The 16,252-nt window shown below is 37.1% G+C and overlaps 1 protein-coding gene across 5 annotated transcripts in view; it reads left to right on the top strand.

Annotated features, from left to right (window-relative positions):
• ATP13A3 (ATPase 13A3) overlaps positions 1-16,252 on the top strand; it is a 77,365-nt gene that overhangs the window by 53,522 nt on the left and 7,591 nt on the right. For 4 of the 5 annotated variants that reach the window (XM_079923093.1, XM_079923091.1, XM_079923092.1 and 1 more), the window contains 6 exons: positions 91-187; positions 1,067-1,139; positions 2,780-2,957; positions 3,607-3,803; positions 9,142-9,230; positions 14,986-15,066. In XM_079923093.1, the coding sequence (XP_079779219.1) occupies positions 91-187; positions 1,067-1,139; positions 2,780-2,957; positions 3,607-3,803; positions 9,142-9,230; positions 14,986-15,066 (715 nt within the window). Of the gene's footprint in view, positions 1-90; positions 188-1,066; positions 1,140-2,779; positions 2,958-3,606; positions 3,804-9,141; positions 9,231-9,445; positions 11,257-14,985; positions 15,067-16,252 lie in introns of those variants that run through there. The other variant, XM_079923095.1, reaches the window with a different exon arrangement.

Raw genomic sequence — 16,252 nt, 5'->3', positions numbered from 1 at the left:
AATGTTGATGTTCATCTGTCAAGATATAATTGTGGTTTGGAGGAGGCATTTAGAAAACTTCTGTTCACATGCCAACATTTGTTTTCACAGGGAAGGCCGTGCTGCTTTAATGACTTCCTTCTGTGTGTTTAAATTTATGGCTTTGTACAGCATTATACAGTACTTCAGTGTTACTCTACTGTATTCTGTGAGTACTGACATTGCTAACAGAGATGGTATTTAAATTAAGATATTGAGCATATATATTTCAGTTTGAATGCATCCATTAATTGTGGAACTTAAATAACTAGCATCTGTAAATATTCCTTTCGTTTACTATATTTTGAGTAGCAAATTGAAAATCTCATTAATCTGGAATAGCATTTTCCTTAACTGTGGATTCGGCCTTGTGAATGAAAGATGATTGTATTCTTTTTTTGCCTTTAGTGCAGATTGGACATCTTTTTAAGAACTCTTCAAAATGTCAAGGTGTGACATACTTTAGAATTGCAGTTAACTTTGCTATCCATTTATAAGGAAGGGCCAGAATGAGAAAAGATGTTTCAGCTGTAGTTTTAGGACTTGTATAAACAAGTGATATCCCTAGGTACTCCATAGGTTTTGTAGTTGAAGTGATCTCACTTTAGATTTTTCTCTAAATGAACATTGGTGAGATCCCAAGGAGTCTTTGTGAAACTATCCCCTTTTACCATTTGTGGAAAGTATCAGGCGGGGTGGTGTTAGATATTAAGGAAGCTTCAGGATACTAATTTTCAAGAATGTCTAAATTTTGTGAGTAGAAGTTTGTGTTTTCTTTTTGCCAAAAAACTTTTAAAGTTTTTATTGAACGAATTTTTTGGAGCTACTTTTTATACTAATATATTAAATTGAATTTTGCAAATATGTTATATTTCACTAATTTAAAGGCAAATCTGTTCAATTTTTAAGCATGTCCAAGTGTCATTTTGAAGTTGTCATTTAAAACCAGGGAGGAAAAATCTAATAAAACCAGGGGGAAATGGTATAAAAGTGGTGCTATAAAAATAGTTCCTGAACACTAACTATGTTAAAAAAATCCCTTCTCTAGATCTTAAGTAACCTAGGAGACTTCCAGTTTCTCTTCATTGATCTGGCAATCATTTTGGTAGTGGTATTTACAAGTGAGTATTTTGCTTTGTTATTGTTTTTAAAGCATATGAAATTCTGATGTGGCTTATTAAACTTTGGTAAATTTACATGAACAGTTGTAACACAGTGCATATCTCTCCATTTTCCCTGTAAGTATGTTCTTTTGTTAGTGGTTATTTATATTTTGCCCCGTTTGTTTTATTCTTTCTCCATTTTTTTCTGAAATATTTGACAATATGTTTATGTTATCATGACCCTTTGCCTCTGAATGTTTTAGTATATATTGCCCTAAACAAAGTCATTTTCTTATACAGCTAAACACAGTTATAATGATCAAGAAATTTAACACTGATAGAATTTTACCTAATCCATACCCATATTCAGGTTTTGTTATGTGTTCCAGTAAGGTCCCTTATACCTATTTTGCCCCCCTAGTCCAGGATCTAGTGTAGGCTCATAAATTTCATTTAGTTATCATATCTCTTTCGTCATCTTTAATCCAGAATAGTATGTCAGCCTTTTGTGGGGGGAGCTTCTTGACGTTGACATTTATGAAAGAAGATAATCCAGTTACCCGAGTTTGTCTGATGTATTCTCATTAGACTCAGGCTATGCATTCTTGGCAGGAATACCAAAGAAGTGATGCTGTGTCCTCCTGAGTACATCATATAAGGAGACAAGATGTTGATTTGTTTCAGTATTGGTGATGTTAACATCAAAATAAATAATAATGGTAATGAGATATGATCTATTTAATCAAATGAAAATTCATAAGTCCATAGTGGAAATAAATAAGTGATTGGGAGAGAAGGGAAAGCTCTTCCTTACTGTAAAATGCTAACTAATAATACAGAAGGAATGATTGGCTTATACTATGGAAAGACCCTTGTCTTACTGACATCTTAGGCCGGCTGCGTCTTCACTGTGGGGGACTATTGTGTGTGTCATAGGATGCTTACCAGTATCTCTGGCCTCTACCCACTGGATGCCAGTAACACTCCCCCATTTGTGACACCCAGAAATATCTCCAGACATTCCCATATGTTCTCTGGGGGCCAAAATCACTTTGGTTGAGAACCACTGAGTTTGACAGTCTTTAGTGGATGCTACAACTAGTGAATGAAAGTTGATAAGGAACAGGATTTTTACACAGTCCTAGTATCTTTCTACAAATTACTTATTAATTACAAAGAGAAAAATTAGAAACACTACAGTGGAGAAACTTGGTGGAACACCTTAATAAGCGATCAGAGCCTTTTTTTTTTATGTTACTGTTATGTTTATATATCTTCAAACCTTTGTTAATATCTTCTTAAGAGGAGGAAATATGTATTATTTTAGCTGTAGCTTTGCAATTAAAGATTCAGAAATAAACATACAAGGGTGGTGATGATATATGCTAATATTTACTATTCTTTTTACTTGTACTAGTGTTTCCTTTGATTTTCAATAGACTAATGTAAAAAGTACTCCTGAGCCATTTTTGAAAAAGCCTAAATTGTTTACTTTTACAGATTATTTAGATATGTATAGCATCTGGCTTGTTTTTTGGACATTTTTCATGCTAAATATTTGTTAGAGAAAAACAGGTTTTTTTTTTCCTAAATGTTCCCAAATGAATCTGACAGATGAATTTAGATATAAACCTTTCCTCTCTTTCTTCTCAATGTAGTGAGTTTAAATCCTGCCTGGAAGGAACTTGTGGCACAAAGACCACCTTCAGGTCTTATATCTGGGGCTCTTCTCTTCTCCGTCTTGTCTCAGATTATCATCTGCATTGGATTTCAATCTTTGGGGTTTTTTTGGGTCAAGCAGCAGACGTGGTATAAGGAATCGCATCCACATTCAGAGTAAGTTGGTCAATCCATTAAAAAGTATGTGTAAAATGTATGTAATATATATGCATGCAAAAATAAGTTTAAAATTTATGTAAAAATTGCATGCAGCTTGACTAAGCACTTAAATAATTTGGCCTGTATTTGACTTTATCTGTAGGAAGGTGGTCAGGCCAGGTCCTAATCACTACCAAGATGGGGACATTGGACCAGTTTCGTAATTTGCTGCTGAGCCTTGCTTTCCTTATTTGTAAAATAAGAAAGTTGAAATTAATCACTAGGGTCTGTTCTAAACCCAGAATGTTTGTGTTCCTAACTTCTCTATCCCCAGTTTGGGAAACGACATTTAAAACCTAAAAAAATTTAAGTAAAGCTATTAAGTGGGTCTTTTATTTGTTTATGGGCAGAGTGTTTTCCAGTTCACAAATTATGATAACATTATTTTAATCAATTACACAAGGTCTGTTTACCTTTACTATGCTAATATTACTCCCCAAATTTAAAGAATGGGGAAAGGGTTAAGTAAGAGAGGCTTATTAATTAATGAAGTTTCTTACTTTCTTGTAATTTTTTAATTGATTGGAATGTGACTAGAAAGAAAAACTGGTTTCCTTTGGGAAACATATTGTGTTTACTAATATAAAATCTTTTGTGTGTGTTTTAGTACACAGGAAGCTTTTAATACAACAGGAAGCCTATATGGGAATTCTTCACATTCGTACAATGAAACCAATCCTGATAGACATAATATAGAAAATTATGAAAATACCACAGTGTTTTTTATCTCCAGTTTTCAGTACCTCGTAGTGGCAATTGCCTTTTCAAAAGGAAAACCCTTCAGGCAACCTTGCTACAAGAATTGTAAGTTTGGCATTTATTGTGATTCCCATCCTGCTTCCCTTCTTTAAAAGTAATGCAAGAGTAGAGTTAAAACTGTCCTTTCAAAGTAAAATAGATCTTCACAAATAGAATGAACCTAGTGATTTAGATGTTTACTGTCTTGTTTTATTCTCATGGTAGCTGCCACCCTAAGTTTAAAATTAAAGCCAGCAGTTCTAAACATTCCTGGTTTTCACATCCTATTACTTCTGGCTCCAACTTTTATTTTTACAGCCCATTGCAAGGAGAGTTAGAATTAGAAGCAGGAACAGAGGTTCCTCAGTTGGAACAGTGGGTATTATACTTTCCTTCTGGGTGGTCTGCATAGCACCAGCTGTCTTTTCTCATTTTTGACACTGTTCCAGCCAGTGTTCACCTGGAATTCTTCATTTCTGTCACCTTTGCATCCACCACACTTAAGGGACCAGTAGAATGGAGGCTTGTGCCTATGTAAGCTTGTCTGCCTGTGGCAATAGGAGATAGCATATTTTGATTGATTACAATTAGGGTTTTAGGGGGGAAAAATTATTCACTGTATGTAAATTGCTAGTTTTAAAAATTTGAGACTGTACTAATTAATATATGGAATAACTTAAATTTTTTTTCACATAAAACTGTAGACTTTTGCAGTATCTTGGGATGAGTAGTAGTTATTCTTTTGCTGTAAAGAAATGCCAGTGTTCTAGTTGGCAGAATGTCAGGCCACAGGTTTTGGTGTGTTACAGGGGTGATAGCTACTCACATCTCTCTCTCATGTTAGAGTTAACAAAGCATATTCACATATGTTTTCTTATTTAGTCTTTACTTCTATCCTCTGATTTGTAGGGAAGGTTTTATTACTTTATATTTTGGACAGGTAAGACTGTTTAAAAATGTAAGTGCTGATAATAATTGAAATCTGATTTTTCTCTTTTTTAAAAAGAACTGATATTTCTTATCTAATAAATGGAGGCTGTATGACTGAGAGTCATATTAAAACCATGGGGGACAAAAAGCCTTGCATAGAAGGTTTATCACTGTACTTTTAAGAGAACTTCATAACTTAAGTTACCTTATTATAAGGTGAACTTAAAACATGTATATCAACCTTAATTATTACTTTTAGTTCAATATTTTTAAATTTTAAGGAAATACTGAGCATGCCCAGGGGTAGCTAAAACATCTATCAAAGAACAAAACTTTCTTTACATGAAGAAAACTGGTGTTCAGACTGGTTGATAATAAGTAAGACAAGCTGCACCAGGAAAGTTAATTTAGAGGTCTAAGTAAATCCACCCTATCCATACTTCTCCAATTAAGAAAGAGAAAGAGAATATTAGTTGCCTAGTTTTTAAACACATCTTTTAAGTTATTTTGGGAAACTTCCAAAACAATTAAAGGCTCAAATATTTTGATTTCCTATTTAATTTCAAATTGATTTAAATAAGCTCAGTTGTTGATGGCTGGACTTTTTTTTTTTTAAACGTGTTAAAACTTATATTTTAGTAGAAATATAGCCACAAAACCTTTGTCTTTACTATAAGCAGCTTGTGCATGTCTGTCAGTACATACAGAAGTGCATGCTGTCATTAAAACATGCCTCCCGGAAAATACAATAGGAACAGGAAAGTCAACATATACATACTTTGTGATTTTCACATCCTGTCTGTCTGTCTGTCTTTCTGTCATTGACGTCCCCTGATCTTGGAATGTAGTAAAGAAGGAAAAGTAGAGAAGAAAGTAAGAAATGACAGAAATAAAGTATTACTGTATAAAGTGATATACAATGTAAAGTATAAATATAGATGGAAAAGAGTGGGGAAAAGGTTAAGGCTTTCCTAGAGCTGACATTAATTAGCCTTTCCTTTTGTCCTGCACAATAGACAGTTAACAGGTCTTCACTGGGACCTGCTAGTTGCTCTTCTCAATATCTAAACAGTGTAATGTATTCAGTCTATCTTGAGGTGATTATTTTTAAGAATTAACCTCAATCTTAGGCATTTAAGGCATTATAGAGTTTTTTGCTGTCTTCTAGTGGTTCAGATTAATCTAAGTAAAACCTTATTTCAGCCTGTGGTTACCCATTTTTAACTTTAGCTTAGCCCAGTTATATTTTCTTGTTTGACTATGCTATCATTTCAGGGGCCATGATCTTACGGACTTAGTTCTAGCACTCTCTCTTAACTAGATGTGATTTCTTGAGATCTGGCTTCAATTTTTGCTACAGTTTTTTTACTTGATCCCTATAATTTACTGCTTGTGAAATCCAGGTTCTTTCTCAGTTTATGAAGGCATTATTACTGACATGCCAGTATCCTTCCTGTTCAGGCCTATGTATCTGTTTTTTTTGGCTGTACGCGGGCCTCTCACTGCTGTGGCCTCACCCGTTGCGGAGCACAGGCTCCGGACGCGCAGACTCAGTGGCCATGGCTCACAGGCCCAGCCGCTCCGCGGCATGTGGGATCTTCCCAGACCGGGGCACGAACCTGTGTCCCCTGCATCGGCAGGCGGACTCCCAACCACTGCGCCACCAGGGAAGCCCAGGCCTATGTATCTTTTGCCTGTTCATCTGCCATGCCTGAATTGGTTGGAGCAGATACCTAGAGGCCCTGCAGAATAAGGTGGCCTTTGAAAGACAAGTAACTGAGTAAGGAAGGAGGGAATAGAAGTACGAAAGACTTGAAATCTGTGTTATAGATCAGGCAGTCCTGGTTAGTATTTTTGAGGAAGGAACAAGAGAGGTATATATCAGAGCCATGGACAAGTATTGCGGATTTATTTACTCCATGTAGGTTTTTATTTTTGAGTCACTTAGCTAAGGGGAATATGAAGGAAATCCTTTATGGTGCCTTATTTTGATGCCATATTCCATCAAAAGGAACTGGTATCATTAGAAGAACAATTCTGTGATGCCATAGCTGGGATGTATGTAATAATAACTTAAATCTACTGTTTCCTCCAGGATCATCACCATATCCCCATTTTATAGTTAAAATAATTTGACTCTGAATGACTCGATGTTCACATAGCTTTGTGGCAGCATCTGAAATAGAAGCTAATTCTTTAACTTGTGGAACATTCTCCCTCAGCCGCCAGTCACCACCAACACAGAATTTGTTTTGATAGCTAGCTGTCTTCTGGTGAAGAGCATTCCTTGCACTTCAGTACGATCACTAAGGAATCACTGACCATGCCAGGAGAATCCCAGAGTTGAGAGCACAGTCTACTAGAAACTCATACCTCTCCAAAATGAATCCCTGAGTTTTCCATTCTTGGTTGAAATCCTTATTGATTTTTTTCATTTTGGTGGTTATCTAAATCTGCTAGCCATCCACCTCCCCTGTCAGATTCCTTTGAATAGTGCCTCTTTTTCTCCCCTAGCTAAACAAAGGAAAGATTCAATTATTTATTTTTTCCTTCAAATGGAAATCTTGGCAGATTTTTAGAGGTGTGATCAAAGGGGGTGGTTATAGGAGAAGGACAGATGAAGAGTTGAGAAATACTGTTGAGGTAAGATGTAAGAAGTTTTTGAGCTTGAGTAAAAAAAAAATTCTTTTTCTGGTAACATGTCAGGACTAGATTGCAAGTCTGTTTTTGCTTATCGTTATAAAAATGGAATAGGAGTTGAAAAACATTCAATATGGGCTATTACTTTATTGAAACAAAACCTTTCTGTCTTTCTTTGGGATTTATATTCTGACTTTTTTTTTTTTTGGTCCTTTTTCTGATTTAGCCTTTGTGTGTGTGTGCTTGTGTGTGTGTGTTCACGTACTTCCAACTAGCACTTTCCGAACACTTTTTCTTTAACTGACTATATAGATATTTGAATGGCTATATAACATGTATTACTTTCATTGCTGCATTTATTGAATAGAATGTTGTATCCCCGGTTTGAAATTTATTTTTTATTATTTGGTGAAATTTTTATTTTTATTTTTTGGCCACCCCACGCAGCATGTGGGATCTTAGTTCCCTGACCAGGGATCAAACCCACGCCCCCTGCATTGGAAGCGCAGTCTTAACCACTGGACCGCCAGGGAAGTCCCATCCTGTTTGCAATTTAGTAGAATGTTGGAAAAGATAAAAATCTAGAAAAAAATTTCTTTTTTATCTAAGTGGGTTCCAAATTTTTCATCCTGTTGGTCAGTGGCTCATAGTAAAAGAGTTTCCCCACTTTTGGCATGAATGTTAGTATAACTTTCAGTCTAAGCTTCTAGAACAATAAATATATATATAAAACAATAAACATATATATATATATATATATATATATATATAACACAGTATTGTTTCTATAGAATAATAACTCTTGGCCTATAGTTTTCAACTGATGGATTAACAAATTTCATATTTACAGATGACTCCCACATTTAAAAATATTGAGACCCCTTCCTTCATTTACAATCTGTAAATAGTATATTAAACTTCTTTACTCAGTCTGAAGGCTTCATGATAAAGTTTTGGTTATATGTGGTCATAGTAAAGTTTGAGTTTTGAAGCCATCCTCAAATAGGAACTTAGAAATAAATATCCAGACCAAAGAAAAAAGGGGGGAAAAGTTGGGGTCTGTCAATATAATTGAGACTATTTCTGAGCCCCTCCACTCCCATGGCTTGTTACATAAGGGTGTGCTTGTATACGTGCATGTGAATGCATGTATGTACACAGTTAACAAAATGAGCAGGGAGTTTTATTTTTGAGTTAGGAAAGTGATACAAAGTGCTGATGGATGGAATTTACCATCCCTACCTACCACAGCAAGTCACAGGGTTAGCCCACATTTAAAGTAGCAGATCAACTCAGTTTCTGGGTTTTAGCTAGCGTTTTCTGTGGAAATATTTTCATGGAGGAAATTAATGAAAAAGTGGGATTCACTGAACAGAAATATACTTACGTTCAGCTTAGAGTGCCTCTGTTTAGGATTATAACATAACTAATACTGAGAATAAACGTTATCAGCATTTTTACAATCAGTTGTCTTTGCATGTATGTTTTAAATGATAATCTAATTTTGCCGTACGTAGTCTAGTCTCCTATTTATGAATTATAGATTGGCTTGGTTGTCTTATAAAGTAGCTATCTATCTGTGAGATACACAAATAAATATTCATAAAGGTCTGTCTCATATTTTTTATAAATGCTGATTATTTTCACGTTACATAAATAAATCCTTTGGGCCTGCATGATGGATCATACTCTAGGAAATATCATAGAGCACACATTTTATATACTTCATCAACCTGAATAGAAGTATTTAAAACCAAATTTAAGATCGACAGTATACCAGTATGTGCCTTTTTATTTAAAGGAACTCCCTAATTTGTTTTACTTTCTGTTTCAGATTTTTTTGTTGTGTCTCTGATTATTTTGTATGTTTTCATATTATTCATCATGTTGCATCCAGTTGCCTCTATTGACCAGATTCTTCAGGTAAGGCTTAAGCACATCAATTATTACTGATTGTCTGAGGAGTAATAGGATCTGGGATAGCAGTGGTAAATAAGACAGTAGTGGAAAATGACACATTAGTATCACATAGCCAAATGAGACTTCTGGATGATTGCTAGGGCTTAAGATCTGTCCCCCTCCTCTGCTCTTATGTTACTGGGGAAAGAAACTAAACTGTCTTTGTTTCTTTTTTCCAGGATCTCTTCTTTCCTAATTTTCGAAGATCCAGTTATATTAACCCAAAGGGAGCATAATTAAAACAGCAGCCTTTATTGACTACCTGATATTTTTCTTTCCTGTTTCTTCATTCTTTGCTTCTAGTTCCATTTCCCTTTGTCCACAAACAAATTAAATGTCCCTTGGTCTTTAAAAATAAAAGAACATTGATTCCATTATTTGACCCGTCCCTTACCAACCTACTTCTTGAGTAGTCTGCCTGTGCTGCCTCATCACGTGCTGTCCATTGAGTTCTTATTCTCGTTCTCATTAAAAACTTTATGAAAGATGAAATACTTGTTTTATACAAACGAATATGCATACACGTTTAAGTTGTTAATCATAATAGCAATAAAATAATACCTAGGAGTCCAACATGTAACCTAAAAAAAAGGTAGCATTACCAACACCAGTAAGGCTCTATTGTGCACCTTTCTCCAAACACCCAGAGGGAACCACTACCTCATTGTCTTACTTTTCACTATACCATATATGTATGAAGTCTTAAAAGATAGTTTTGCTTACTTTTGAACTTTATGAAAATGGTATCTGGTGATTGCTGCTTTACTCTGACTTGCTTTTTCCCAAAAGCCTTATTACGATGCTGCATGCATTTCATTTTCATTCTATATAGTATTCCGTTATAGGAATATACCATAATTCACTTCTCAGTTCTCCACTGGTAAATAACTGGATTGTTCATAGACTTTTCCTGAATTAATGGTCCTGATGTAAACATTCTTATACACGTCTCTTAGTGTAAGGGAGTGAGTAACATCAAAGAGTTCATCCCAAGTACAAGCAGCAAGGGGGTGGTACAATGCTGTTGAGAATTTAAAACCAGCAATAAAGCCCACTAAACGTCCATCTGCTAGAAATATCACCTTGTCGTGGGAATTCTAAACAATGTCAGTGGTAAAATACTCCTTCCATTACCACCTGCCCTACCTTGGCATACCACTAGGGCAGACCGTCTTCTGGTGTGTTCTAGTGTAAGTTTGAGCATGTGCTCTTGAGCTTTCTGAGGTTCCAGTTGTTTTCCAAAGTGATTATACCAATTTATACTTCCATCAGTGTATGAGATCTTTTGTTCCACATCTTTGCCAATGTTTGTCTAGTGGGTGTAAAGTGTGATATGACTTTGTAAGTAATTTTGATATATGGTTGGATAGGACCCCTACCCCACCTCACATTGTTCATCATGATCTTTTTGGCTGTTCCTGAGCTTTTCCTCCTCCGTATACATTTTAAGTTTATACCAGGATAAGCCCTCTTGGAATTTTTATTAGAATTACACTGGGTTTATCAAAAAATTGAGGGGGAGAATATCTCTATTTATTCAGAACATCTTTCTCCCTAAAGGTGTTTTTTTTTTTTTTTTTAAAGAAGATGTTGGGTGGTAGGAGATTATTAATTTATTTATTTTTGCTGTGTTGGGTCTTTGTTTCTGTGCGAGGGCTTTCTCTAGTTGTGGCTTGAGGGGGCCACTCTTCATCGCAGTGCGCGAGCCTCTCACTATCGCGGCCTCTCGTTGCGGAGCACAGGCTCCAGACGCACAGGCTCAGTAGTTGCGGCTCACGGGCCTAGTTGCTCCGCGGCATGTGGGATCCTCCCAGACCAGGGCTCGAACCCGTGTCCCCTGCATTAGCAGGCAGATTCTCAACCACTGTGCCACCAGGGAAGCCCTCCCTAAAGGTTTTTATACACATTTTTGTTAGATTTATTCCTGTAGTATTATGGTTTTTGTTCCTCTGATAAGTATCTGTTTAAAATTGTATTTTATAGTCCTTTTATGCTGGTGGAAACAGTGCAGTTAATTTGGGTATTCATCTCGTATCCATCAGCCTTGTCAAACTTTATTCTTAAAATTTTTAGATTCTCTAGGATTTTGTTTTAGACAGTTATCTATAAATAGTGACTTTTTTGGTTTCTGACATTTCAGTCCTTATTCCTTCTATGTGTTTTGCATGTCTGTTAACCACACTAATGTTGGTGTGATAGTGATGTACTTGTCCTGTTCCTGACTCTACAGGGAGTGTTCCTAGTATTTCACCACTGGATATATTGTGGGCTGTAGGTTTCTGGTATATACTCTTTATCGGGATGAGGAAGCTTATTTCTATGGTGTTGTTAACATAAATAGACGTTTAATTTTATCTAATCCTCTTTCTACAGCTGTTGAAATGATCACATAGTGTTTCTTCCAGGAGAATGTGGTGAATTACAGTTAACTGATATTCAAATGTTGAACCAACACCATTCCTAGAATAAATCCAACTTGGTCATGATGCATCCTTTTTTATATCTGCTGGATTTGGTTGGCTATGATTTTGTTTAGGATTTTTGCTTGTGGCTGCATGAGTGAGATCAAACTTGGTTTTCTTTTCTTGATGTATTGACAGGTTTGGGCATCAAGCTTATAAGCACTTTATGGATGAGCATTCCGCTTCATGGACTTTCCATATTTTAACTGATCCCTTTAACGGATATTTAGGTTGTTTCCACTGTTTTGCTATTATAAACAATGCTGTATTTGCAGGTTCTTGCACACTTCATTAAGAAGGACAAACGCATATTTAGAGGTTAATGTCAGAAGTAGAATTGCTTGGCCCAAGGGTATCTAGAATTTGAATTTTTATAAATACTATGTTATTGAACTTTGAAAAGGTTGACAGTTTATAGTCCTACCAACAGTGTATGAGCATCTGTTTCCCCACACACTTCATTCAGGGATTTAGATAAGCACTTTAGGCAAAAGAAGAAAATAAAACACATTTATATAATATTTCTCTCTCACCGCATGCCTTCTACTTCACAGCCAATTAATTTTTTGAAAGAATGCTACATGCAACTCACCTCTCACACACTCATCAACTAATCTAATCTGGCTACTACCCCTGCCAGTCTACTGAAACGGCCCTTGCCAAGGCAATTAACAACCTTCTTGTTAAGTCCGGTGGATTTGTACCCCTGACGTGTGTGTGGTTTTCTTTTTCCCCTCAGTCTTACTTGTCTCCTCAGCAGTATTTGACAAGTTAGCCATGCCATCGTTCTTGAGACATTCTCCCTGGAATTCTATGATGCTTTGCTTTCTTCTGACCTTTTCCTACTACTTCTGTGACTCCTCATTCTCCATTGTGGTTCCAAACCCTGTGCCTGTGTCTTAAATGTTAGTGTTCCACACATTTGTGTTCTTGTCTTACTCTATCCATTCAGGTGACCTCATCCTTAATTGTGGCTTCCCCTGTAGTTGCCATCTATGTGTTGAAAACTCCTTTTTTTTTTTTTTGCAGTACGCGGGCCTCTCACTGTTGTGGCCTCTCCCGTTGCGGAGCACAGGCTCCAGATGCGGAGGCTCAGCGGCCATGGCTCACGGGCCCAGCTGCTCCGCAGCATATGGGATCTTCCCGGACCAGGGCACAAACCCGTGTCCCCTGCATCGGCAGGCGGACTCTTAACCACTGCGCCACCAGGGAAGCCCGAAAACTCCTGACTTTATACCCTTAGCCTAGTCTCACAACTGAGCTTTAACCTGAATATCCACTAACATACTGAACATTATATGCATGGTTCACCCATCAGTTCTCTCAGTCAACATTTAAAAAACTAAGCTCATCATGTTCTCCCTCAACCCTGCTTCGACTCTGTTTTTTTTTTTTTTCGATTCTGTTTCTTGATACTCCCATTTATCCAAGGCAGAAGTATGTGTGTATACTTGTCTTTTCCTTCTCTTTTCATGGCCAGTCTGGTCCTAGATTTTCTCAGGTTTCTTATTCTGTATCCCTGTCTTTCTCTTTACTCCAATCCCATCTGCCACCTAAAAGGAAACTATTGTTTCCTACTCAAAACACTTCTGACCCCAGATGTGTGGGGTTGTTTCACACCAGCCAGTTCTCTGGACACCAACTGGGTGTCTTGCAGTTCAGTTTTAACACTAACTACCTGGGGCGAGCACAGACCCTGCGAGTTAAGGGCATGGTCCCACAGATTGCCCCCACTCCAGGCACCAGATGCAAGTCGCAGATTGTCACCTGTACTTCTTCTGACCAACCAGCTATAAGTCATGGTTCCCACAACCCTCTTCTCAGCTTTGGTAATTTGCTGTAACAGCTCAGTGAAACACTTACGTTTATTGGTTTATTATAAAGAATATAATAAAGGTACAGGATACAGCCAGATGAAGAGGTACATCAGCCAAGGTCTGGAAGGGTCCCGAGCGCAGGAGCTTCTGTCATATGCCATTGGGATGCTTCACCCTCCCAGCACACGGATGTGTTGACCAACCCAGAGGCTCTCCAAACTCTGTAGTTTAGGGATTTTTTTAAAATGGAGGTTTCGTCATATAGACATGATCAATTATTAACTCGATCTTTAGCCCCTCCCCTCTCCCTGGTCTTTCTGGTGACCAGCCCACATCCTAAAGCCCATCAAGAGTAGCCTTATTAGGGCTTTCCTGGTGGCGCAGTGGTGGAGAGTCCGCCTGCCGATGCAGGGGACACGGGTTCGTGCCCTGGTCCGGAAAGATCCCACATGCCGCGGAGCGGCTAGGCCTGTGAGCCATGGCCACTGAGCCTGCGCGTCTGGAGCCTGTGCTCCGCAACGGGAGAGGCCACGACAGTGAGAGGCCCGCGTACCACAAAAAAAAAAAAAAAAAGAGTAGCCTTATTAGAATGAAAACATTCCTGATACCCAGGAAATTCCAGGGGATTTAGAAGCTCTGTTTAAGATATTCCTATCTCTCCCACCACTCAGGAAATTGAGTTTATATATAAACTCAATTTATATATAACTCAACTCTCAGATATATTTATTTCTCATTATGTCTGCCACCACTGTAGTTCAGGCTACCATCGTCTCTTGCCTGGATCAGTATAGCAGTCTCCACCCCTCAAATCCTTGCTGAGCCGTAAGTGTCTTTCTAAAACATGCTTTATCATGCCACTCCTCGGCACTTGACACAGGCACTAGTGTGTACCTAGGTACTCAGTAAATATTTGCTGACTGAAGAGATGAATGTATGGAGGAGATTTATTTCCTTCTTTCTTCTTCTCTTTTTTTTAGGCCTTAGAAATTAATCACAGGTTTTAAAGTGAAAACTTCCTTCTTAAATTGATCTGCACAGTTCTTTTTATGAATTTGTCTTTAAACAGTGTAGAGTTTTGAGTAGTACTTCATTATTAGATCAGTATCTACTTCATTGTTTAAAGATAGGACTTTATTTTTAAAATAGAGACTTGTTAGAAATTCATGATCTAGTAGAGCATGGGCTTTTGAGTTTGAATAGGATTTGTCTCTTAAGTTCCACCACTTTAATGTATCTTTTAAACCCTGAGTTACTTCACTTAGCGTTTTATCATCTGAAAAGTGGGTATAGTATCTACCTTGTGGCATTGTTGAGGATTGAGTAGATAGTGTATGTGAAAGTGTTTGGTGTATAATAGGAATTAAATAAATTTGGAAATTACGATATAATGCTATAATATCAACTACGTACTATATTAACATAATTTTTGTCTTACAGATAGTGTGTATACCATATCAGTGGCGTGTAACTATGCTCATCATTGTTCTTGTCAATGCCTTTGTTTCAATCATGGTAGAGGTAAGCACTTTACATAATTAAGTGGCTGCCTTGCTGCTTTGCAATTCTTGGTGATTTAATGGTAATGGGGGAAATGGATAGGTAACATTATGGAAGCCCACAAAGAATTTCAGTTTCATTGCAGTTAAATTCATTTAGCCTTCTCTTCTCAACTTTTCCATGAGCTAATAATAGTCATATTGAGAGATAGGACGGAATTCCCTGATGGTCCAGTGGTTAGGACTCCGTGCCTTCACTTTCGAGGGCGTGGGTTCGATCCCTGGTTGGGGAGCTAAGATCCCGCATGCCATGCGACGTGGCCAAAGAAAGAGAGAGATGATTTAGCTGAAGTCATAGGTGGGAGAAAATAAGCAGTTATAAATCAAAAATTAGTGACTGAGAGAAAGGAGAGAAGATTGGTGCTCAGGTGGCCCATAAACTGGTAAACCAGTGGCCATGAAATCAGAGCACCACCCAAGTCCTGTGATGTACAGTAAAATCTCCCATTTAAGGGAGGAAAGGGAGGGGGCTCTCTCCATGAAGTATAGTAAATCTTAATCATTAGAGAGTTTATTGAAATTGTAAAATAGTGACCATGATGAACTTACCCAGTCTCAGCCTGATTGCTGGAACTTCTTCCTTGGTATTTACTTCTAAGTTTTCCTTAGAGGGAAGAGGTCTTAAGTACTCTTTGATCCATTTTATACTGTATAGTTATTCTCCTACTAGGATGCCTTTAGGTCAACTTCTCTAAAAGGAGATAGTAGGTTCTCACTTGCTGCTTATTAATAAAATTTGGTCTGTTCTCAGAGCTACTATTATTCACTGTTACAATAGCAGTATGCCAAATGAAGAAGGAGATACAGTTGTGATTTTTAAGTTAAGGCTTTCATAGAGTAGGCTTTTGAATTAAAATTAGGTAATTTGTGGGAAACATGTATACTTTAAAGATAATGGCTGTAGACTTGGAAATTATGTTTAATTGGATATTTTTCTAAAAGATGACTTGGTATTTAAATTGGGGCCATAGTGGACAGCATGGTTATTACGGTACTGATCTTTTTAAGTTGCCCATTTTAATGTATTTTTGCTGTTTTATGGACAGTAGAAAGCATGTCCAAGATACTGTACTTTAAAAGCTTTCCTTTTTCTATAGTATAAGTTCATCTTTTCACTCAAATGTTATTTAAGATAAAATCTTTTTATA

The sequence above is a fragment of the Stenella coeruleoalba genome, assembly GCF_951394435.1.
Source record: "Stenella coeruleoalba genome assembly, chromosome: 5".
Taxonomy (NCBI): domain Eukaryota; kingdom Metazoa; phylum Chordata; class Mammalia; order Artiodactyla; family Delphinidae; genus Stenella; species Stenella coeruleoalba.
Note: the sequence above shows the minus strand (reverse complement) of the source record. Positions and strands in the feature narration are given on the sequence as shown.